Raw genomic sequence first — 24,753 nt, 5'->3', positions numbered from 1 at the left:
GATTATTCTATGACTTCGAAAGCACCCTTATGTGTGGGGGTAGTTAGTGGGTGTGGGGTGTCCTCTCATATTACACACTTTCCCGCGAGAAAACCCTGAGTCGCGCCAAAACCCCACCTGTATAACTCACCTTTATTCTTGCCTGAGCTTGTCATTTAAAGCTTTCATGGGACGTTCGGCATTTATATAATGACAATTAATGATGTGTGACGATTAATTATGTCCCCGCTGAGTTACAGCTGAGCCTTGGAAACTTCAGGCGCGCCTGTTAAACGCAGCAGATCAATAAGAGCGCGCGCACTGCCCCGCCAACAAACCCCCACAGGCTTTGGTCAGAGCGACTCTCTGATTGGCTGCAGTGGTCGCTCTGAGGAATTTCCTCCTCGTTCAGCCAATCACCGTAGTTATTTTTACACGCCGCTTTCGTGATTGGCTGAGAGAAGGTGTAGCTCTTCAGAGCGCCAGAAAACAAGCTTTAGCGGGGGATTCATAGTCGCCTGACCAGCAGAACGACTGAATAAGAAGATTACTTGCTCAGATCTTCTGATTTAGAGAGAAAATTATGTTCAGATAAGGAGGAACAAGAAGGATCATCTTTGCGAAGGATTTATTTACGTTTTTAGGATTTTTTTTATCCCAAGAACGGAGTTTAAGGTAAGAATATAGAGTTAAAGATTATATCTGCCTTAAGTTACATGATATATAAATATTAATTAAATTAATTTCCTTAAACTCAAATCTGATTTTTACTGACAGACATTTCAGTATTCAAATAATAAGAAAAAGAGAGGATTTATATGGGAGGATTTATATATTATGCTGCTGATCTTCTACAGTATAATGTAAAACAAAATATACAATATTGTGACAATAATATAAATTATTTCTAACGTTTGACTAATGTTATTTCCTCTGAGAATCTGGTTTCGTTACCAGGCAACTGGTGAAGATATTTGCGCCAAAATCTTTCCACCATCATCAGATCAATCACTTTTTTTACTCCTATGTTTCTTATTTAATGCAGTAGTACTATATTAATATGTAATATAATATCACTTTTTTACTCATGTTTCTTATTTAATGTAGTGGTAGTATAATATGTAGTATAATATCACTTTTTTTACTCATATTTTCCTTATTTAATGCAGTAGTAGTATAACATGTAGCTAATACAATATATCCTTTTTACTCATATGTTCCCTATTTAATGCAGTATTAGTATTATATGTAATAAACTGATAATGTAATTTTACTTATTAGTAGAATTTGGACAAATCACTTTTGGCAACACTTAACTATCATTAATTAAAAAGTTAACAGACATCAAATTAATGCTTTACAGATTGTTGGTATTATATATTAATAATGTAATAAATTAATATGAACTTACCAGTGTTATTCATATATAGTAACATTCATATGAATAATTCAGTAATGAGCTGGTTCACTATTAGTCTAAATGTGCTGGCTATAACTGATTCAATTTTCTTTTTTAGATGGAGATGAAGTGTTTAACTTTAAAGGATTTGCGTAGTGTGAGGACACTAGTGAATAAGACAAGCTCAGATGATCCTGTCAGCTTGAATGACCATAAAGTAAGATGATCTGAATGTGTTTGAATTGTATGGTAATGCATCTACTTCCTCATGAGATGTTGAACTAATACCCTGATTTCAGGAGAACATCTGCACGGACAGAAGGAAAACGACCCCGCTGAAGTGTGAGTCTGTGACGGCAGCTGTGAGTGGACATAGAAGAGTTTCCAGCCCAGATATCATCCATATAACCCCTATTAAACACACTGAGAGGGCCCACCCGGACCCGTGGACCCCGACAGCCAACCTGAAAATGCTGATCAGTGCCGCCAGCCCAGATATCCGCGACAGAGAGATGAAGAAAACCCTCTTTAGACCCATTGAAAATGAAGAGAAAGCTGTAGAGGAGGAGGAGGATGAGGAAGAACTCGATGACTCGTGTCAGGTACGAAGAAGTCGTCGTCTAAATGATCAGTGTAATAGTTTGAAATGTACGTGTATTTACATTTATTCGTCTAGCAGACACGACTTACAAACAAAGAGGCGATTCATCTTAAATATGTTCAGAAGTTGTAGTTTAATCCACTGTAATCTCTCTTAATTTCAGTATGAAGCTTTAGACGATTCTGAGAGGAGACCCAGTCGCAAACAGAAGAGTTTGGGTCTTTTGTGTCAGAAATTTCTGGCCTTGTACCCAGATTACCCTGAAACCTCAGCGAGCATCAACATCTCTCTGGATGAGGTGGCCTATCGCTTGGGTAAGAGAAAATAACTCCTAAACCTAATCAAACCCCATCATTTCTGTATAAAACTATTTTTAAAGCATTTATAATCTTTGTTATTGTTAGTACCGGTAAATATATAATTCTTCATGTTAGTTCGCAGTGCATTAGCTAACGTTAAAGTAAAGTATTTGATCTTAGTCATTTCCAGGTATGGAAATATATTCAGACTATTGACCCTGTTCAGTTTTCTAAAATATAAAATTAGGAATTTCTAAAGATAAATTTATCGTACAAGCAGAGTGTTTTCATGGCTTAAGTTTAGTGATCCTTCAACATATATGAATAAATTCAAGGCGCACATTTTCAATACGCAAATCTCTTTGTCTTTTACCATAAGCGAGTCTCTTTTGAACTTCACTAATCGAATGTGTGTGTGCCACTCAAACCAGCAACAGATAAAGGAGCAAATGATCATCAAACTGTACTTTGCTGTTTGATGTTTATTCAACATCAAACCACGATTACAGTATCAAACACATGTGTCAGAGGGGAATGTACCGGTATGCAGGTTATAATTATAACGCGTTTTAGGTTTCTTCTCATCATGTAAGAAACCAATAAAAAAAAACAGAAAATACAAATATTTACAGATCACAGTACTATATACCAAATGCAATGCTGTTTGAACCATTAATCTTAAATATGGTCTGAAAAATCTACAGAGAGGTTTGAAATGGATTGTTCATCATGAACTAAATGTAAAGTGTCACCATAAAATGTAGTGACTGACACCGAGATCTAAACCGTCTCAGGTGTTGAGAGGCGACGTATCTACGACATCGTGAATGTGCTGGAGTCTCTGATGCTGGTGAGCCGAATGGCTAAGAACATGTACGTGTGGCACGGGCGCCCGAGGCTACCACAGACCCTGCAGGAACTCCATCGGGCGGGACGAGAGCAGGGCTACCATCTGCAGATGGACCCGAGAGAAGGAAGCAGCCCGTATGGCGCCCATCACATGCAAAACACACACGGTATGACACACACACACACACACATATTCCTCTAAAAGCATTTGGTTTGCATTATTTATAGAGTTGTTCCGATACTAGCATCGGAAATGCCGCCGATACCAATACAAATTCTGGGATCAGTATCGGCGAGTACTTCTACCCATGTACCGATACCCTTTTCATAACAGTAACTAGTTATGCACGCTAGCTTTGCTTAACGCTCCAAATCGGAGATCAATTCTTCTTCGCTGCTCTAAAGAGTGGTTGCTTGTGGTAACACAGGAAGTTGTGCTGTTGCCACAAGCAACCACTGTTTAGAGCAGCGAAGAAGAAAGCGCGCGCTAGCAGTATGTCCGCTGTTTGGCAGTATTTAAGACTGGACCAACCAGCCAGTAAAACGGCGACATGTCTCATATGCCATACTGCAATTTCGAGGGGTGGCACAAGATTAGCAGCTTCAACAACACTTGATAAAGCATTTGAAGACGCGTCACCCCGCAGAGAAGGATGAGCCGCGCCAGAATCAACAATCTCTGGAAGCTTCATTCAAACGAAGAGAAAAGTTTTCCAAAGACAGCCAACGAGCGATAAATATAACCGACAAAATGATCGAGTTTATTGTTCTGGATGACCAGCCGCTGTATTTAACAAAATTGTTTCTGGACTTTAAGTTATAAAGAGGTTATTTTCTTATATTATTCATATATCATTTTTTAGATTCCTAGATTTATTTGTTGCACTTTTTTTATACAGTTATATTGTAAATCTAAAATACCTTTTTCAGTTTACAGTATTAGACAGGGTTTTCGCGGAGTCATAAAAAGTCTTAAATTTAATAATAAGAATTTTAGGCCATAAAAAGTCATAAAAACGTCCGGATTTTCCATACAAGGTCATAAATTACATTTAGCCACGTCTTAAATTGATATGCTCATTCATTCATTATCGCGATATAATTTTTTCTCTATAAAACGATATCAAGAGTTCGATAAATGTTCGATAATGTTTATGCGCCAAAAGCGGAACGAAGCCTATATTGAATTGTATTATATTATTAATATAGACAATGTATTAAAGGACTAATGTAATATAATTACAGTATTTAATGTATTTAGGCTACTGTTTTTCATACATTTCATGAAGAAACGTGCTATCAAAGTCAGGCAACACAAACCTGTTTTAAGACTTGAAACAATATCCTCCATTAGCACATGCAGAAACTAAGAAATTCATTTTCCAATAAAGATATTAATTTTAAGGAAAAATGACAAATGTTTGAATGTTCTACCTCAGATTTGTGAAATGTTTACCTGTTTGGCAAGTGTTTGTCATGATATGTTCTGACAATAAAGAGTAGTTTAAAACCACAATTAACGCTCTGGTTTCTACAACTTTCAGTTAGGAGCAAAAATCTGCCTTTAAACTTAATGAAATAAAGATTTGACATTTATCGTGATAATTATCGATATTGACTGATATATTATCGTGATAATTGTTAAGTGTTGTTCCTGTGTTATTGATACTTAGGAAAAGGGAGCCTTCAGTTTGTAACTCTTAAGAAAATGGAACCTTTAAATAATGAAACTTATTACTTTTAATGAAAGTCAATAAGAAAAAAAAGACTTTTGAAAGGAAGTTATTTTTCGTAATTCGTGTAGGTCATACATTTAAATCATAATGGTCATAAAAAGGTCTTAAAAAGTCTTAAATTTGACTGACTAAACCCTGCAGAAACCCTGATTAGATGTGTGGCTGCATTTTAAGTTATTTTTCACTTAAGGAAAATAAATAATATATTGCTGTGAAATATATGTAAGATAATAAAAATACTCTAGGTCACTGTATGTATTTGTTCATGTTTTATTAAGGGATGAGTCTGAAGCACACCATAAAATAATTCTATCAGTTCATACAGTGCTAGTATGAATTGCAGCTGTATAGATACACACCCAGGTATCGGATCAGTACTCGGTATCGGCCGATACCCTGAGTCCAGGTATCGGTATTGGGAAGGAAAAACGGGTATTGGAACATCTCTAATTATTTATCAAGAGTATACACTCAAAAAAAGGTAACGTCTGACTAGTTGCATGATGCATACCTTCATTTGAATGATTCACCATATTGCACTTGCTCGGTTGACGTCATTCCCTATTTGTTTAAACCATAATGACGGTTGCCCCATTAACTCCATTATTAGTGTCTTACCCTTGTGCTCTATTAATCGGTCACCCGTTAACAGCGTCTCCGGCTTCACAACACTGGTTACCAGGTGTTTGTGTTGATCACAGGTAATCCCATCCCAGCACAGAGACTCTGTTATAAATGTGCCACGCTCTCACACACAGGCTGAGGAGGGAAGCTGATTATTCAGAGAGGAAGATGAAGTTTAGACATGTTTCTGTGTGCTTAACGCTCGGAGGGGTGACCTGATTAAATCACGTCACTGTTGACCTTTGCTTCAAGCAGCTACATTCAATTCAGTAATAAAATACTTCATATATAGTGGAACTAAAGCAGACATGGTTTTAGAATATATAGTAATATTTTTACGAATAATGAAAAAACTATTTTGTGCCCTAAACATTTTAATGATGAAGAAATTAATGTATTATAATTGTAAAAATAATTACAATTTATAAATATTTTGTTATTTCTGACTTTTTAAATCGACAGGGGTTGTCCAATGTTTAAAAAACAGGGGGGTTTGCGGGTCTTATAAAGTCTTAATTCACAAATGAAGGCCTTAAAAAGGCCGTAAGTTCATAAAGTCATGCAAATGTTGCATACATTGCAAAAAAAAAGGAATATCTTCCTCAGTATTTTTGTCCTGTCTTCCCATACAAATATCTAAACATCTTTAAATCAAGATACGTTGATTTAAAATGCAAATTTTAAAATTCTTGAAAATTTGAACAAAAAGTGAGTTTGCTTCACTGATCTATATAATGACGATCTATATAGATCAGTGGTTTGCTTAAAAAACAAGAACAAATATCTGTCAATGAGTAATAAAAACTTGCCTTTGAATTAAGTAGATTTTTCTAAGCCCATTGGCAGATATTTATTATTGTTTAAATCATAAACTGATTACATTTTAATCATTTTAACAGAAATCAAGATTTACACAAAAATGCATTTCTTACTTACGGTAGTATTTTTGACTTGTTTCCAGTCCAAATATCTAAAAATTCTTAAATCAATACGCATTTAATAAAGTAGTAAAATTACATAAGATATTAACTACTACAAATTAAGTGAGTTTTTGCTTAAAACAAGCTAAATGATCTGCCAATGGCGTAAGAAAAATAAACTTGTTTTTGTTTGAATTAATATTATTTTTCTTACCCCATTGGCAGATAATTTAGGCTTTTTTTTTTTTTTTTTTTAGCATCAACTCACTTAATTTGGATTAATTCCCCCGGAAAACAGGAATTAATATCTTATGTCATTTTACTCATCTAGTAAATGCTTCTTGATTTAAGAATTTTTAGATATTTGGACTGGAAACTAGACAGAAACACTGAGTAAGGAAAGCATTGTCAGTGTATTATTTAATGTAATTTTGAATCTCGAGTAAATGCATCTTAATTTAAGAATCTTTAGACCATTGCACTGTAAAAAAAAAAAAAAAAAAAAAACATTACCAAGTGTTTCATTTCACATTGAGGGCGGTGTGCATTACATTCAACTTTTAAATGGATATCTTTGAGTTTGATGACTTGATAAAGAAACGAATCTGTTTCACGTCCTGCTGTCCTCGTCTGGAACCTCTAATGTGGTTACTGTGTTTGCTGGCTTCTTTTCCCATGTGGCCGGCCGCTTGTCGCTAAGCAACTGCTTTGCTTCCTAACAAAAGCTTATTACGGTCCCGTCGTGAGGGCAGGAGTCACTCGAACAGCCAATTCACCAACCATTGATGCCATTCCTCATATCCACTATCTCTGGTTCTCTTCTGCCAGTCACATCACATTTATTAATTCATCCTCTATTCACGTCTGGCATCGTCCACAGTTGCTAAAACTGAAGAGCATCATTTCGCCAAATTCCTCTTGATATCGAGAACCATTTTCACTGTTTCTTAAGTTGCTGTGTGGTTCTCTGAAGGCCTTTATTTTAAAGAGTGGTGCTTCCATTCCTAAAACCACAACTTTCACATGTTTCACAGTGTTGTAAGCGTGCTTTATCTCTCTCATACAGCGGCTTCCAGCAGACGGAAGGATAAATCGCTTCGCATCATGAGCCAGAAGTTTGTCATGCTGTTCCTGGTGTCCAAAACACAGACCGTTACACTCGATACAGCTGCTAAGATCTTGATCGAGGAGGGTCAGGATGAGTCCAGCCACAGCAAGTATAAAAGTAAGACGTCAATCATTTTGAGCTCTCATATTTGGTATTTTTTATCGATTTAAGTGTAGCTCACAATCTCTATTTGCCATTTGTTTGTGTTTGTTCAGCTAAGGTACGACGCTTGTATGATATCGCTAATGTCCTGACCAGCCTGAATCTGATCAAGAAACTTCACGTGAGAGAAGAAAAGAGCCGTAAACCCGTCTTCAAATGGATCGGACCTGCCGATTTTCACAGCAGTGGTGCGTCCTGTTTAAACACTGGAAAAAAGTCTCTTCGGTATGAATATTTTGTGATTATATGTCTTTTATTTATTTAAGATTCAGATGATTTGAGGGTCTCAGAAGCTCAGATCAGTGCCTCCGTCACGGGCACCGGGGAACGACGGGAGAAAATGACACGTCACTCCTCCTTTCAGGTCATCCCAGCCCCTCCTGTCAATCAAAGACGGATAAGCTCCGCCCCCAGCACACCTCAGAGACATTCTACAGGTGAGAACTGAGCAGAACACTGGCATTTTACAAGCTTTTAGCAGACACTTTTATCCTTACGGGGAAAAGCATAAGCCAACAACAATATTTGTTATACAAACGTAATATACAACCATGATGTTAGTGTGCCACTTACATTTGATGCAACTGAAATGTAATGCGATGTTTTTCCTGGTTGTGTTATCAGACGAGCCGGTGGATTACTCCAGGAAGAGTGTGAACAGCACTGCAGTGTGTCAACTGCAGTTTGGAGACAGGTGAGTCCACCTGCACAGAATTTGTATTTGCAGAAATTACCACATATTTCAAACTTTAGTCACTGGGTAAAGATCTGAGCCTGGCACTGAAAGGGTGTATGTTCAAACCCTAGAGCTGATGCATGAACCATTGTGCCCAATGTTATTATTATATTATTTATATACTATTATAATATTTTTAATGAGATTTTTATTCATCGTTTGTGCTTTCGTCATGTTTTTTTTTATAAATGAAAAATGAATGGTTAAATAAAGTGTATAACAAACTTATTAAATACTTGTTAAAAATCATCTAATATGAAGTAATATTAATTTCAATTGGAAAAAAACACGATTTTTAATTTTAGTTAACAATACCAACACTGATCTGTAGCTTCTGTGTTGTGTATATTTGCAGTGTTCAGGCCAGTGGAAGCGCTGTAGGACCAGCAGTGCCTCTTCAGGCGGACGTCCCGTTTGCGTCACTGCCCTTTTCAGCCCAGTTCGCGCCTCACCAGTTAGCGTACCTGTCCGGTCTGCCGCAAACACCCGTGTTCATGGTGTACAGCGGACACGTCCCCGAGGGCATCAACCAGAGGTCGCCCGTCTCAGGCCACAGGGAGGGACATCCAAAGAAGAGAGAGAGACAGGAGGAAGAGGAGGATGATCAGGCAGCTAAACGAAGCAAACGCTCTGTGTCCATAGAAAGTGAAACGGTGAGTGTTATGAGCCTGATTAAAACTTACATACATGTATTCATCCACATCGACATGCATATGCATATTTTAGCGTATTAAAATGTTCTGTGGGTTATTTTTGCAAACAAAAAAAAGACAAACTAAAGCAAAAAATCAAATTAAAGCTTTGAAGTATTTAACAAAATAACAACATTTTAATATTAAAAAAACAAACATTTCTTTATTAAAATGTGCAATTTTTGTTAAATACTTTAATTTAGTAATACCTTATTTTTGGGAAAGCAATGTAGCTCAGGTTCTAAAAAAAGCTGAACAAAAATAAAATAAAAACTGGACAAAAAACAAGAACAATTAAAGAAAATAATAATAAAAACATTAATACAATAAAATAATACATTATGTAACATTTTAATAATTAGGCTGTTTGCAATAAAATTAACATCAGCTCATATTTTATCTGATTATACATGCATCTACACACAGGTACGGATTTTACCATGGTGAAATCACTGTAATGCACAGCCTTGAGTGGCTTATTTCATTTATAAACTCGTGGCAACAGCACTATTATAATTCTGAAAGCTGTACTTTGATCACATGTGTGAATGTCTCGTAGGGCGAGACTGAGAGTTCGCGCTCTAGTGCCAGAAGGTCTCCGATCTGCTCTCGGGAAGGTTCCCCGTGGGACGAGGCCTCGTTTGGGCCAATGAATGAGGAAGATGCCGGAACATCCAGTCCCAAAGATGCCCTCATGTCCTCTCATTACCTCTATGTCCCAAACACAGCAGGTACATGAAAACCCGAGTGTCTGCAACCACCAGTCAATGTCAAACTCTCAGATTGCACGCTCGTTCTAACGTTTCATTTGACTGTTTCCTGTAGGTCTGAACGGTTTGAACTTCCTCATGCCAGCAGGACATACACAAGGAGGTGTGCCAGCTGTAGCTATGCCATATTTTTTGGTGCCTTCACCGCTCATAACAGGTGCGATGCCCGCTTCCAGTGCTGAGGGGGTTGCCAGCAGTGGTTTGAGTTTCAGCATGCCCACCATGTTGTCACCAGCCCAGTTTGTGATGGCAGGAGGGGCATTTAATGTGGCTGAAAAGCTGAACACCCCTGAGCATCATGGGCACCGAATACCAGTGGCCACATTCTCACCGCAGGGACCACGAGTACAAGAGAGCCCTCAGCCAGCACAAACACAGGTCAGTGTACTGCATACAGTTGTAGTGACGCACCCAAAATGTATATTCGGTTTCAGCCGAAACAGGAAAGCTTGAAATCCTTGAGCTAAATGGTGAAGTTTGATTAGCGCTTCTCCAATGGCATGTTTACACGGTCAAGCGTCATGCATAAACTGCACTAGAAGATCTGACATACACAAACCAGTCAGGTCACAAATGTCTGTAGTGGTTTTATTTGGATGAACTGAGATCTTTTAGGTCATGCTGTATTCAGAAACACTAAACATTATCCTAACACTAAACGCTTTGTGCGTTGTTACTTTTCATATGAAACAAAGTCTAAGCTTTCAACTTCAGTCAATTTGATCACGAAATTCAAACGTTTGACGCTCTTTAATATGGCGTGACAGATCGCTTCGAGCGGCACGTGAACCGATCATCTCCTCTTTATGGCTAACTAGAGCACGAAATAAACTTGAATGAACAGCTTATAAGCAATGTCACAATGCCATTACATTTACCTCTGGAAAGCCATTAGCATTAGCCATAGCTTGTTAGTTAGCTTTAAAAAATAACTCTAAAGAGTAGCATTTTAATTTTAATACATGCACTGTATTACATATTAATTATATTTTTTACTTAACCTGTTGTCTTAATATATAATGTATGTTTCAACAACGAAACAATTATAGCATTAAAAAGGTGATATTAATACTGGCTTACGTGTATTTTAAATGTTTATATTAGTGCTGTCAAACGATTAAAATATTTAATCGTGATTAATCGCATTCATGTCATAGTTAACTCGCGATTAATCGCACATTTTTATCTTTTCTAAATGTCTCTTGATTTCTTTTTGTCCCATTATTTTTTCTCATTTTAATGCTCTTATCAACATGGAAAAGTGGATCGGCTTGCTTTGTGCAAGTGTTTTTTATTGAAAACAACATTGGCATATACTGTGTTCAATTTCACACTAACATTCTCACTTGGAGCAAATAATCTCTCACACAATGTAACACTGTCCATCAATAAAAGAGTGTAAGAAATACGGACGAGCTCCTGATATTGACGAGGGGGCGGAGAATTCGCATCAGCTGTGTGTGTGTGTGTGTGTGTGTGTGTGCGCGCGTGTGTGCGTGCGTGTGTGTGTGTGTGTGTGTGTGTGTGTGTGCGTGCTTGGCCATCAAGTGGTATTTCAGACTGGACGTGCTGCGATGATGATAGCTCAGTTCACAACGACAAAACACACAGATCACTTTGGTCTTGTCAATGGAACCATTTGGCAACTTTTTAAAAGTAAACTTTCCATTCAGAATCTTATTGGCATCCATTTCGGCGTCTCGCGCTCGTCATCCACTCAAAACGTAACGTTAACCTACTATTTGGCCGGCTCGCAAGCCCAAACGAGTGTGTGCGGCGTGCCTGTTGTTTTGTTTCCGGTCTAGCTAGATCCGCTTGCGCTTTAATCGACGAAGCAACAAAACGTCCTCGCGCGGCGCAAGCCATTGAAATGAATGGGTTTCATAGCGCAGCGCTGCGTCCTGTTGCTAAAGCATGTGAAAAAAAACTACAAAGTTTGCTAGGCCAAAAAGGCCGTTAATCGCGCGATAAAAAAATTAACGCCGTTAAAATGGGTTTGCGTTAACGCCGTTAATAACGCGTTTAACTGACAGCCCTAGTTTATACAACTCAGTTTTTGAGTGTTGATGATTACATAAATGTGATTGGTTATTAAATAAACTAAATGAAAACTTTAACTTTAGTTTGGGTTAAAAAAAAAAAAAAAAAAGATCTTTCCTTTTAAAAAACATCAATACTGTTATAGTATGAAAGTGCCAAGTATTTCAAACAATACATTTTCTATAGTGTTTGTGAGCTTCTTCCCTCTGCTGTTTCAGACTCCTGTGACACCAAAGGAAGCAGCGCTGGGGTCCAAATCTTTCTTTGAGACACCTGGAGCTTTTGGGTCTCTCACCGGCCAACCAGCGGCACGCAAACGAGGCTCCGCCCAGAGGAGGCTGGACATCGGACACACCGCAGCCAATTAAACTAGCCGCTGCATTTGTGTCATTGGTTTTCAGGCTTCTGTGGTGCTACAGTGCCAAAGACAGAAACATTTTTTTTTTACTTGAATTATTTCTCGTATATGACCATTGTATAATGTTTACTAACATCAGTAAAAGAGGGCAGATTATTACAGATGCTAAAGTCCCACTCAGGGTCTATAGTGTGATTCGGTTACACACCCTTTTGTGGCTCGATTTGTTTTTCCCCCACACCATTTCTGATAGTATTTTGGAGTTTATTTGATATCCTACCAGTGTATTGCCTGATTTTGTTTACCATTATTATTTATTATAGCATTTCCAGAGGCTAAAATCATCAATCCAGTTTTAAGCACTACGTATTTAAAAATGTGAAAATGAATTAAGTCTGGATCGGCTTCTGAGAGAAAACCACACATTTGCTCAATTTAGTCGTTTGCATTTTGCTGATTGTAAAAAGTGCCATATTGGTGAAGCCGACATGCCTTAGAAATGTGTTTGTTACATAATGCCTTCACCACTAAGAATGAATACATAGAAAAGTGTATTTGGGGATAAAGAACAAAATAGTGGTTGAAATTTTCTGCTTAAGTTTGAGGTGCTATGTCTGAAATGAAAAGGAAACAAATACATACTTGAATAACCAGTGAGTATGATCTGCGATCACTGGAACAAAGCAGAATTATCACAGTACTGTACTGTTTAAAACAAAGTATGTTAATGAATGAATTGTTCTTAGACTAGTAATAAATTATTTTTGGAAGCGTACAGGAGTTACATTTGGATTGAGCTTTACACCACTGCGTGTAATTCGTACAGTATTTACAGTCACTACTGTAACTCATAGCATTGCATAATTTTGTAAACATGTTAATTTGTGTCTGAATGTGTTTAGAGCTGCACTGATGAATCTGTATGGTGCTTTTGTGTTTGTCAGATGTATTTTTTAATCATTTTATGTATGGACACAGGTGTCGTACATGTAATACAAAATAAATATATGTAAAATGAAATTGTTGGTTGGTAAATTCGGTTGATTTCAAATGGGAAGCTGCACAGCCTTAAGCGACCACAAGATGGCAGCATAGACAAAGACTGATGAATATGAATAACCCATGATTTCCCATGAAACATCTCGGATACAAAGGCCAAAATCTTTCTTAATTGTCCTCTGAGATTATGATATTAAAACACAATCACAATGTTTATTAATGCATCTATTTGGATGCAATTCATTGAATTGCTAATTAAAAAGGTTGAAAGTCAATGGGGTCCATCAACTGTTTGTTACTTATTTGTAAAGAAACTGGCAGACAATACCGCTTTATTTTGGGTCTAATTTCCCAAAATAAACCGGTATGGTCTGCCAGTTTCTTTACAAATAAGTCCTAAATTTGAAGGTACACTATGTAACAAACAATTGATGGACCCCATTGACTTTCATAGTATGGAGGGAGAAAAATACCCATATTCTTCAAAATATCTTTTGTGTTCAGCAGCAGAAAGGAACAACATAAGGGTTTGTGAATGATGACAGAATTTTCATTTTTGGGTGAACTATCCATTTAAGTTTAACAGCTAAGCTTAAGAGTATTTAAACCGGTAAGTGCGAGCATTAGTAGTGATATGCGTGTGGTCTGTATGATAGTTTTTTTTATTATTATCTAGTGTAGACCAACACAGTAACGTTACTCCGCCTGGCAACATGTCAATGTTCATTAATGCTGTTTACACACATTACACCTGGAAACCCATTTTATCATCACAATAAACCCTGTATGAACAGCAATAACTTGCATTTCATCATTTACAGGCCTGTAAACCTCAGCAACACGGTCGAGTTCACGTCTAAAACACAAAAATGACACAAAATCAATCAAGGTTTGTGAATAAATGTGGAGAATATTGAAGAATGTCAAATCTGAGTAAACAAACTCAAATAGCCTTAAGGTTCTTTAATGGTTCCGTTTAGAACTTTAAACATCCATGGAATCTTTCTTTATAATGTTATTCACACTCAGAAAAACAAATGGTTCTGTTCGCTAAAAAGGGTTTTCTTCTACTGTGGCATCTCTGAAAAAACAAACCTTTTCACATCCGCCTGAATGAGTGTGAAGGACACTGCATTCCTCCACAGGCTCCTCATGTTACACACTGGGTAAAGCCGGCTCACGTCAGACACAGACACATGCATGAAACCTAAATAAGCAAATCTTATGTGTAATTTCTCACACGCGTGCCATCCCTCAGCCAGAGTCCAGTTTTACCATAAAAGGAGGAAGGACAGAGTGCTACATCTGTTTTTCATTCCCTCTTTCTTTCCAATATTGTGCCGTTCACTATAAATTCCTTCTAAAGAAAGTTTGGTGTAATGTGCATTCCAGCTGAAGGCCTGGATGAAGAAACTGGAAGAACTGACAGCCTACTTCTACTGTGCTGTCTTATTTCACATAAAACATTTTTTAAATATCAAATTATGCAATATGCACAGTGCTTTTGTTCAAGTCTATTTTATTGTTTGAACCTAAAAAACTTATTTTTCACAAAAGTTCTGCTTGAAAAGCATTTCAATTAAAAGACGCTTGACTTCATATTTTATGTTTATTCTGTGTCATTTAGGTTTTTAAAAATGTAGGCTACAAATACATTTTTGGGTCATTGTTGGTCAAAGATGAGTACCAGTAGCCTACATTTTATTGACGTCCGCTTGCAGAAATGTTTTACTAATGTTCCCGTTAAGTTATAAAACGTTAGATCAAAATGTTCTCAGAACATTTAAAATGTTTAGTTTTTTAAATGTTTTTTTAGTTTTTAGTTTTTTTATCTTGGTTATGTGAACGTTAGCAAAAATATTAAAGGGGTGGTATAACGCCCTTTTCGCAAGATGTAAAAATGTCCCCAGAGTGTGTATGTGAAGTTTTAGCTCAAAATACCCCACAGATATTTTTATATAGCATGTTAAAATTTTCACTTTTTGATGGTGAGCAAAAACCATAGACTGTACAAAAGACAAATACGCACTGTTTTTGTGTCTGTCCCTTTAAATGCAAATGAGCTGCTGCTCCCAGCACAGGGGGCGGAGCTACAACAGTTTGTGTCCATGTACCTCACACAGACATGCACTGAAAATGTCAATGTTTATGTTCAAACCGGAGTCAAACAATAATTTCTGAATGGTTAGTTGATGAATTTATGTAGTTTATGTGTAGTATCTTCAAGTCATTGCTTAGCATATTCTGCCATGATAATCTGTAAATCGCGTTACCGGGGGAGGGGTTTATGTAAATTTTAGGGTTAGTGATGTCATTCACCCGGGAGGAATGTTGTGTAGTCCCTACCAGCCGTTTGTTGTAGTCCTTAAAAAGCTATTTCTTTAAAAGCAAATATCTTCGTTTGCTTTGAACTTTGAGCATTGTAACTTTGCAGATGTTGTTTATGCTTAAACAGCAACATTACACACTAACTAAATAAAAAAAGAGAAATCGTAATCAACCACCCCTTTAAGGGCATGTTTTTTTCTCATTTTGCAAGTAATTTTACTTTTGAATGTTGTTGAAACCATCTGGAAATAAGTAAGAAATAACATTTGTAAAACATTATAATGTCCATTGTCCAACTAACACGTTTTAGAAAAATATTCAATGAATGATTTATAAATAACATTTTTGTGCTAATGTTTTGATAATCTTATAACCTTGATCAGCTTGAACCTAATGTTACTGGAAGAACGTTTGTTCATAACTTTGAGAGAACGTTCCCTGTTAACTGGGTTGATACTGACAAGTGATGCATGCTGGGTAATTTACAGGAGTCTTTATTGAGTCATTCATCACGCTGCTCTCCCACACACTCATCTACACCACACCTCACACACTGCAGAATGAAATTCTTCTTAATTAGTATAATTAATGATGCCTGTCTGTGTGTTATGGTGGAACCATCAACATTAATCATTTCAAATGTGCATGGGTGCAATAGTTTGTTCTGGCCCGTTTCATACTTTCTTTCCAAAAGACAAGAGATAGGCTATGTATGAGTAATAATAGTAATCCATTTATTCATATAACCCAACACAACTGTTTTGAGCTCATACGCATTTCAGAAACAAACAGATACATGGCATGTTAATAGTTTAAGAAGGCCAGAAAAATCATCTTAGAAGTTTTTTCTCCCTTAAAAGAATGATTAATTTTCACTGTATGATAATAATTCATAGTTCACTGACATTATGATCTATAGTGTTGATGAGAAGCACTCATGCCAACATGATGTTTACTAACAGAACATGTTCCTGGGGCCTGTTTCAGAAAGGAGGTTAAGTGAAAACTCTGAGTAAGTTAACCCTGAAATGAGGGAAACTCTGGGTTTTCTGTTTCAGAATGGGAGGTATGTCAAACCTGAGAAAGCAGGGTAAGTCAAGCCCGTTTCTGAAAGAGAGGTAACTTATACTCAGAGTCAGTTACGATGGTAACTTACTCTGTGAACCTAACCTGGTCGGGAACAGGTTTACTACCGTAAACCCAGAGGTTTCCCATCTCACTCAGGGTTCAAGTTTTAACTCAGAGTTGGTTGAACCTCCTTATTGAAACGGGCCCCTGGTCTCCATCCCTTAATAAAATAGCTTCGTCTATTTAAAATGGCAAACATTACAGTAAAGATCATTAATATTCTTCAGGTATGTCTGATAACACATTACAGGCAGTATCAATCGAGTTTGGTTTCCAACATTCTTCAAAATACCTTCTTTGTGTTCAACAGAACAAAGAAACTTAAGCAGGGTTGGAACAACATGAGGGTGAGTAAATTATGACAAAATTTATAATTTTTGGGTTAATGCCTTAGATAAACGGACCTTCAACAGTTAAGCATCTCAGTCGGACTTTATCTTGGTTTTATATTCTTCTTAATGTGTAAATAAATAAACAACTGAAGATTTTAATCTAGAAAAAGAATGTGTTTGCAAAAGTTTAGCTGTTCAAACATTAGTTTATTAAGTAAACCGCTACTGTGACAGACAGCATAAAGTGTGCGAAGTGCGAAATGCAGTGTTTGCCAACTTTTTTCAACAGTTTAAGCGGTTACGTCATCAGTCTGTGCGCGCGCGTGCTTGCGTGTGTGTGTGTGTGTGTGTGTGTGTGTGTGTGTGTGTGTGTGTGTGTGTGTGTGTGTGTTTGGAAAAAGAACACTCCTTGATAATTTCGTGATGACATTCCAGCCTGTTTGCTGAAGTTCGCGCACACTGGATCAGTTTGGGAATCCGTTGGGAAACACACGTGAAGATCAGGTAAGGTAGGACAGTTTTAAACAGGATATTGCCGAGTGTCTGTGTGAGAAACTGTTTTTAAATATTCAGCCATAAAGAAGTATAATATTGAATCGGGTTTATTCTTCTGATGATTTCATTCCCAATGGTTTGATTAAAAGTCAGGAGACGCTGCTCAATATTTTACTGTAAAAGTTTTTTTTGGATACGATCGCAGTTCAACAAGTATTTAAAATTCATATCATTACTGAGTTTTCTTCGTAATACTTAAAACTGACATAATATACGACAGTAAATAATCATATTTAATATTTATGTTTAAAATTTACATTTAGTACTTCCCTGTTTAAAATGTACCTATTCAATAGCTGTTTAATATTTGAATGTGAATTCATAAATAAATAAATATGCAAACATTCCTCATCGATAAAGATGCAATTTGCATGATTGGGTAAAATACATTTGCTTAAACTATTCGATGAACTGACAAAAAGTGGTGAGGCAGTACTTATCATATACATATTCATATTTACTGTTCTATAGCTAAGTTACTTTCTAAATGATTTTCATTTCATTCATTATGGTAGGGTTCAAAACAACGTTATTACCATAGATTTTATGGTACTTTTTGTAATTTCCTCCTCAGACTCATAGAAACAGTAAAACTCTTTAATAGTGGAGATCTTACTATAGTAGAAGACACTCTGGTGTATTCACACATGTTAATATGTGGATAGTTAATGTTGTTTTGAGGCTTTGAGATGCTTGCTTGTCTTCTGTCCTCTCTCATGTCTGGACATGTGTTGTTCAGTCTGTAATCACTCCTTTTATGCTTGATTTGCGTGAAGCCATGAGAAACATTAATATTCTGAGAGTTATGATGTCATTTTACAGAGAGCTGCATGTTTATGAGCGCTTAGCATTTTTTATTTGAATATAGCTGGAGAGGTCTGATATCATTTATTTGACTGAACAATGATCCTTTGAATTGTAGTTTTATTTTTATGAATGCTTTGCTTTATCCTTCCAGACATTGTTACTGCAAAATATTGAACATTGTTTTGTTTTTGTTTTTAACTACAAAAGAATCATTTGGCTCCATTTGACCCTCCATTGTCCTGTAGCTCCTGGTGGTCTTGGTGTGTTTTGATGTCGGGGTCTCTAGACGTCTACAGGGTGTTTACTGTCTGTAGTTTGTCTTTATTAGTCCGGACAGACGCAGTTGGTTTTTATGGAGGGATTTATGTCCAACGATGCAAATTTAGTGCCCTGGGTTAGGTGTTTTTAGGCAAATTTAGTGCCCTCGCTAACACTTCTCAACACGTTGAAGTTCACCTGGGCAGTTTCCTGAGGTTGATCTCTGCACTCTGCAGGACGGATGTGTTTCCTGTCTTTTAAAGCTGTACTACTCAAGAGTAATTGTGTTTTCTCTCTTCGTAGTTTATTTATCATGCCAAACTGGGGTGGAGGAAACAAATGTGGTGCCTGCCACGGGACGGTGTACCACGCTGAAGAGGTCCAGTGTGATGGAGGGAGTTTCCACAAGTGCTGCTTCCTCTGTAGTAAGTGAAAACAACACTTTACTGTTCAGGTAAAACTCACCATGATGTGTCCAGGTCAAATTTTGACCCCAAATTCAAAGAAAAAAGATGTTTTGCATAACAAAAACAGAGCCTTTATTTTCATGACAATTAAGAATGTTTTTCCTTTAAATTCTCATTTTATTTTATTATTCTATTTTATTTCTCATTACTGCAAAAAATAAATAAACAAATCAACAAACTGTATATCTAATGGTTATGAAATATTTAAAAAAAAATCTAAATGAATATATAAATGATTATACGGCTACAAAAAATGCAATGCTTAAATCCTTTAAATTGGCTTAATTTTCTATGAGCAAAATATGTTTTTACTTTTTTTGAGGTTCTTTATGATCTGACTATACTCATCCCCTCATTACAACAATGAAAATTCCTTAATATTCAAATATATTTTATGACTTAATTTTTCCTGCACAGTGTTGGGGAAAGTTACTTTTAAAAGTAATGCATTACAAAATTGCGTTACTCCATAAAAAGTAACTAATTCCCTTTGTTGCGTTACTTTTGCATCACTTTTTCTCCTGGATCTGGGATTTTGCTTGCTTTTAGCAAAAATATAACTTTTAATTTATTTATTAAATGTAAATAAGGCCCTTTCACATCAAAAGTGAAATGAAAAGGCCTGAAGGAAATACGATTTCATTCCTGTACAGTAGAGGGCGCTGCTCAAACAAACCAGCTGTACTGCCACTCTGAATTACAAAAGAATAGGACGCAGTAGAAGAAAGTTCAACACTCTTACTTCAGCAATAAAAAATTAAACACATATGTGAAGTTTAAAGTAATTTTTCCTTATTAGTATGGTTGAATTGGGTCATCGAAGGTCAACAGCAAAGACATTGGTTAATAAAGTGAGATAAAATACATAAAGGCCTGGTTTCACAGACAGGGCTTAGATTAGGCCAGGATTAGACCTTTTAGGACATTAAATGTGCCTTATGTAAAAAACAACATTACTTAAGACAAAATAATGGCACTGACGTATTCTAAGATATTTCAGTGCAAGTTGCTTTCAGTAAAACATCTCAAACATGCATTTTATCCTGGGATTTAAGCCTTGTCTGTGAAGTATATTTCTGTAATTTAACATTAAATTTAAAAGTAATGCATCACTTTACTAGTTACTTGAAAAAGTCACCTGTAACTGGCGTTACTTAACACTGGTCCTGCAGTGAACTATCTCAGATGTTTTTGTGAGATCTCGCTCTGCTTGAATGCACATGCTTCACATTAGTGCTCTGCTACCAAAATGGCAAAAACAATCCGGCCCACATGAGTGGTGTTTACTCGCGGTGGGCCGCCACAAAAGCCATTCTGTTTAGAGCGAGGCGATGATGAGTTAATGAGCTCTCTTTCTCTCACTCTCTCTCTCTCTCTCTCTCTCTCTCTCTCTCTCTCTCTCTCTCTCTCTCTCTCTCTCTCTCTCTCTCTCTCTCTCTCTCTCTCTCTCTCTCTCTCTCTCTCTCTCTCTCTCTCCTCTCTCTCTCTCTCTCGCTCTCTCTCTCTCTCTCTCTCTCTTCTCTCACTCTCTCTCTCTCTCTCTCTCTCGCTCTCTCTCTCTCTCTCTCTCTCTCTTTCTCTCACTCTCTCTCTCTCTCTCTCTCTCTCTCTCTCTCTCTCTCTCTCTCTCTCTCTCTCTCTCTCTCTCTCTCTCTCTCTCTCTCTCTCTCTCTCTCGCTCTCTCTCTCTCTCTCGCTCTCTGTGTTTTCCCCACATTTCCTCTATGACCAAAGTTTTTAATCAACTCTAGATGTTTCTGGAACCATAGTGGTCAAATGTGAGGTTTTTACATGTTGTATAATGAGAAAGATGGAGTCCAGGCCAGGGATGTTTTGTTCAGCTGGGTGAATAGGAAAGGGCGTTAACCTCCCTGCTGTGGAATCATGTTTGTCTCTCCTCGGGACAGTATCTCCCATACTAAGATCAAGTCTGTTGATGAAACAATCAAAATCACATGCATTCTAGCTTCTAATCCTGGAGTTAAAATGATAGATTATTAGTGGTGGCATGACTGTTATTATTGCTTATACTTTTTTCCTCTAACCTAAAGGGAGATGTGTTGTTCCTTTTTGTAGTTTTTTTTTTTTTTTTTTTTTTGCCTGGCGGATGATAAATAAACTGCACAGCAGCATGCTGAAATCCACTCGAAACACCTTGGAAACCAAACTTCAGCACTCTAGCATTGTAGCATTGAGTTTTGCATGGGAAAGCACCACTTATTTTCTTGAGAAAACATTAAAATCCGTGTTTTTCCTCCTCCAGTGGTCTGCAGAAAAGGGTTAGACAGCACCACACTGGCCATCCATGAGCAGGAAATCTACTGCAAGTCCTGCTACGGGAAAAAGTACGGACCAAAGGGATACGGATACGGTCAGGGAGCAGGAACACTCAATATGGACCGCGGCGAGAGGCTGGGCATCAAACCTGAAGAGTGAGCATTTGCACTTTTCATTGTTCAAGATGTTTATAGGGATAACTAATATTGTGTGTTTTGTTTTCCATGTAAAATAACAAATGATATTTACGTTATTATCTCAATGCATACGTGTGATAAGTAGCATTGTGTTGTGGTGCATATTATTTTAGTAGTTTAGTTTCAATAGTGATTGTAATGAATGCACACAAACAAAATCATTAATATATTAATGATTATTATAAACTGCTGCAAAAGCAATGCTTAAAATCCAGTTTTATCTGTATGTCATGTGTAAGATTTCTAGAGTATTTTAAAAAGTCGATTTGTTCTGGTTGCAAATCCTTCTTCTCTCGTGTGCTCAAGCCTGCCGTCAGGTGATTATTGTTATGAAAGAATCTATTATGTAAGCGGAGCTCCTGCACAGACCCCAGGCGCCCTCTTCATGCCCAGCCAACACAAAGCTGCTCATTCAGGGCCGTTTGTTAGGCTGAGCTCCAGAAAAGCACATCTGACCTCTCCGTCTCCTACCCAGAACCCAAACTCACCGACCCACCACCAACCCAAACCCGTCCAAGTTTGCACAGAAGTTCGGCGGCTCGGAGAAGTGTGCGCGCTGTGGAGAGTGTGTGTATGCGGCGGAGAAGGTGATGAGCGCTGGGAAGGTGAGCAGAGTCTGAACTCTCACATTCTTAACCCTTATAATGCATTAAAAGGCTTTATGCACATGGAACGTAAGCTTATAAAACAGTCATAACTTAATATTTTTCAACTAAAACCAAATTGTTTCTGATCTGTAGCTTCTCATTAAGAAGTGAATGTGCACAAGTTTTTACAATCCTATTACTACATTAACCCCCTTTTTATTAATGAAAAATTATTTGAAATGTCCAATTTTACAAAAACTAAAGCAAAAACCATTTCGATGCAAGAAAGGTAAAAAAAATTATCACTATTATGAGAATTTCAATTTGAATATATCATTATATAAAATTTATAAGAACATTTAAATTATTTTTATTCTTCATTCACGTTTTTAAAATTAAAAGAATTTGGGTGTTAGCTAATGGTCAATAAATATAAAAAATTAAAATGAATAGTACTGCTGCAAAAAATGCAATGCTTAAATTAAAATCCTTTAAATGTGCTTTTTTCTTCTTTTTTTTTAATGGTACTTTTTTTCTTTTTTTTTTTATACCTTTATTTAACCAGGAGGTCCCATTGAGATTCAGAATCTCTTTTACAAGAGAGACCTGGCCAAGGTAGCAGCCAAATCACAACAAATGCATACATAACAAACACCAAACTACATTTTCATGATAAAAGAAGTACAAAAAGAACACAATGAGACTTAAGAAAAACAAGAACATGTCTCCATCACAACACTCTTTACAGTAGTTTTAAATTCATTTATGGACATAAGGGTTTCTAACCTTAGCTCTTTTTGTAGATTATTTACTATACTAATACACATTGATGTAATAAAGGTAATACAACAATAATAGCAAACAGTTCCCAATCCCACTGACGCCCAAGAGGAAATTATTTCAAATGTTTAGAGGAGTGTTCTTGATATACTTGTTGATCTAGATGTTTGCAGTCAGATTGGCTTCAGGTCTAATGGAGAGTTTTTTACGTAACTAATCGAATGGGAATCATAATTTCTCATACTGTCACAGTGGCATCACCTGTGTTATTCACTGGGTTCAAAAGTTCACTTCAAGTGTGTAACTAGCGACTCCATTGACACTTTCTTTACGTCTTCATGAGGGTTTGCAGATGCTCGAGATCTACTGCCAAAAAAACAGCCTTCAGCAGATCCAAGTGTGAAGCATTTGCTCCAGTTTCTGAGTTTAATCACCAGAAAGTCATGAGTGCTTGATGATGATGTTCTTTATCTGTGTGTGTCTTCCAGCCGTGGCATAAGAACTGCTTTCGCTGTGCCAAATGTGGGAAGAGTTTGGAGTCGACCACTCAGACGGAGAAAGATGGAGAGATCTACTGCAAAGGTCCGCACTACATCCTAATGCAGTTTAAAGGGATACTCCACTTTTTTTTGGAAATAGGCTCATTTTACAACTCCCCCAGAGTTAAACTGTTGAGTTTTACCGTTTTTGAATCCATTCAGCCGATCTCCGGTTCTGGCGGTACCACTTTTAGCATAGCTTAGCATACATCATTGAAGTGGACAAGACCATTAGCATTTCTAAAAAAAAAATGACCAAAGAGTTTCGATATTTTTCCTATTTAAAACTTGACTCTTCTGTAGTTACATCGTGCACTAAGACCGACGGAAAATGTAAAGTTGCGATTTTCTAGGCTGATATGGCTAGGAACTATACTCGCATTCCTGCGTAATAATCAAGAAACAAGAGTCAAGTTTTAAATAGGAAAAATATCAAAAATCTTTGGTCATTTTTTTTTTAGAAATGCTAATGGTCTTGTCCACTTCAATGATGTATGCTAAGCTATGCTAAAAGTGGTACCGTCAGAACCGGAGATCGACTGAATGGATTCAAAAACGGTAAAACTCAACAGTTTAACTCTGGGGGAGTTGTAAAATGAGCCTATTTCCAAAAAAAGTGGAGTATCCCTTTAAATGGGCAGTGGTTATGATTAGGTCACACATATTAAACAAATAGCATCATGACCAACTTCTCAAGCTTTTGAGACAGTGTTTGTTTGTTTGACTGTCAGGATGATTCTCTGATAGCAAAGCAACATCAAAACTTGAACACGTATAACTAGATTACCAAGAAACTCTTGAAACAAGACCGGAATCAGTGAAGAGTTGCTGTAATGATGAAGACAAACCTCATCTGTTCTCTCTTAACTCGTATGACATGTCGCTCTCTAATGAACTACATTCATGCTTAATTTCTTCTTTGTTGCTTTTCTTTTTTAGCATGCTATGCAAAGAACTTCGGACCTAAAGGATTTGGCTACGGTCAGGGAGCAGGAGCTCTGGTTCACGCTCAATGATAGGACTTTACTATTGTTCAAGAGGTTGTTACTAATTTCAAATGAAGAAAATAATTTTGTTATATTTTCATGACAATTAACAAGGGTCAACAGTGCGAGCATTTTACTCGCATGTGCGAACTGTAAAATGTATTTAGGAGCACGAGTGTGAATAAAATGAAAATTAAATATAATTTTAAGAGGTCTTCAATTTGGGAATGGAAACCCAGCA

At 36.9% G+C, this 24,753-nt stretch overlaps 2 protein-coding genes across 3 annotated transcripts; both read left to right on the top strand.

Annotated features, from left to right (window-relative positions):
* The first annotated feature begins 356 nt into the window (after nucleotides 1-356).
* Nucleotides 357-12,345, top strand: e2f7 (E2F transcription factor 7). 2 transcript variants are annotated; one of them, XM_056245306.1, is made up of 13 exons: nucleotides 357-654; nucleotides 1,497-1,595; nucleotides 1,678-1,980; nucleotides 2,143-2,293; nucleotides 3,073-3,294; nucleotides 7,474-7,632; nucleotides 7,731-7,865; nucleotides 7,944-8,114; nucleotides 8,302-8,371; nucleotides 8,769-9,066; nucleotides 9,677-9,836; nucleotides 9,931-10,253; nucleotides 12,134-12,345. In XM_056245306.1, the coding sequence occupies exons 2-13, from the start codon at nucleotides 1,497-1,499 to the stop codon at nucleotides 12,281-12,283; spliced, it is 2,241 nt and encodes a 746-aa protein (XP_056101281.1). In that variant the 5' UTR covers nucleotides 357-654; the 3' UTR covers nucleotides 12,284-12,345. The 2 variants fall into 2 exon arrangements, with proteins under 2 accessions (XP_056101281.1, XP_056101280.1); XM_056245305.1 differs by having other exon boundaries at nucleotides 9,665-9,836.
* A 5,114-nt stretch (nucleotides 12,346-17,459) lies between these two features.
* Nucleotides 17,460-24,713, top strand: csrp2 (cysteine and glycine-rich protein 2). Its single transcript, XM_056245311.1, has 6 exons — nucleotides 17,460-17,564; nucleotides 18,984-19,105; nucleotides 21,410-21,578; nucleotides 22,096-22,225; nucleotides 23,476-23,569; nucleotides 24,466-24,713. Exons 2-6 carry the CDS (start codon nucleotides 18,994-18,996, stop codon nucleotides 24,540-24,542), a joined length of 582 nt encoding a protein of 193 aa, XP_056101286.1. The 5' UTR covers nucleotides 17,460-17,564; nucleotides 18,984-18,993; the 3' UTR covers nucleotides 24,543-24,713.
* The last annotated feature ends 40 nt before the right edge of the window (nucleotides 24,714-24,753 follow it).

This window comes from Rhinichthys klamathensis, unplaced genomic scaffold (assembly GCF_029890125.1).
Source record: "Rhinichthys klamathensis goyatoka isolate OS25496 unplaced genomic scaffold, OSU_Roscu_1.1 h1tg000029l_1, whole genome shotgun sequence".
NCBI lineage: Eukaryota > Metazoa > Chordata > Actinopteri > Cypriniformes > Leuciscidae > Rhinichthys > Rhinichthys klamathensis.
The sequence above is the reverse complement of the archived record's forward strand: the minus strand, read 5'-3'. Positions and strand labels throughout refer to the sequence as shown.

Bases quoted from the DNA above. Each gene is read 5' to 3' on its own strand.
- csrp2 (XM_056245311.1), top strand. From the start codon at position 18,994: ATGCCAAACTGGGGTGGAGGAAACAAATGTGGTGCCTGCCACGGGACG. The intron at 19,106-21,409 runs GTAAGTGAAAAC...TTCCTCCTCCAG, and splicing joins CAAGTGCTGCTTCCTCTGTA to TGGTCTGCAGAAAAGGGTTA. The intron at 23,570-24,465 runs GTCCGCACTACA...TTTCTTTTTTAG, and splicing joins TGGAGAGATCTACTGCAAAG to CATGCTATGCAAAGAACTTC.
- e2f7 (XM_056245305.1), top strand. From the start codon at position 1,497: ATGGAGATGAAGTGTTTAACTTTAAAGGATTTGCGTAGTGTGAGGACA. The intron at 2,294-3,072 runs GTAAGAGAAAAT...AAACCGTCTCAG, and splicing joins TGAGGTGGCCTATCGCTTGG to GTGTTGAGAGGCGACGTATC. The intron at 3,295-7,473 runs GTATGACACACA...TCTCTCATACAG, and splicing joins TCACATGCAAAACACACACG to CGGCTTCCAGCAGACGGAAG.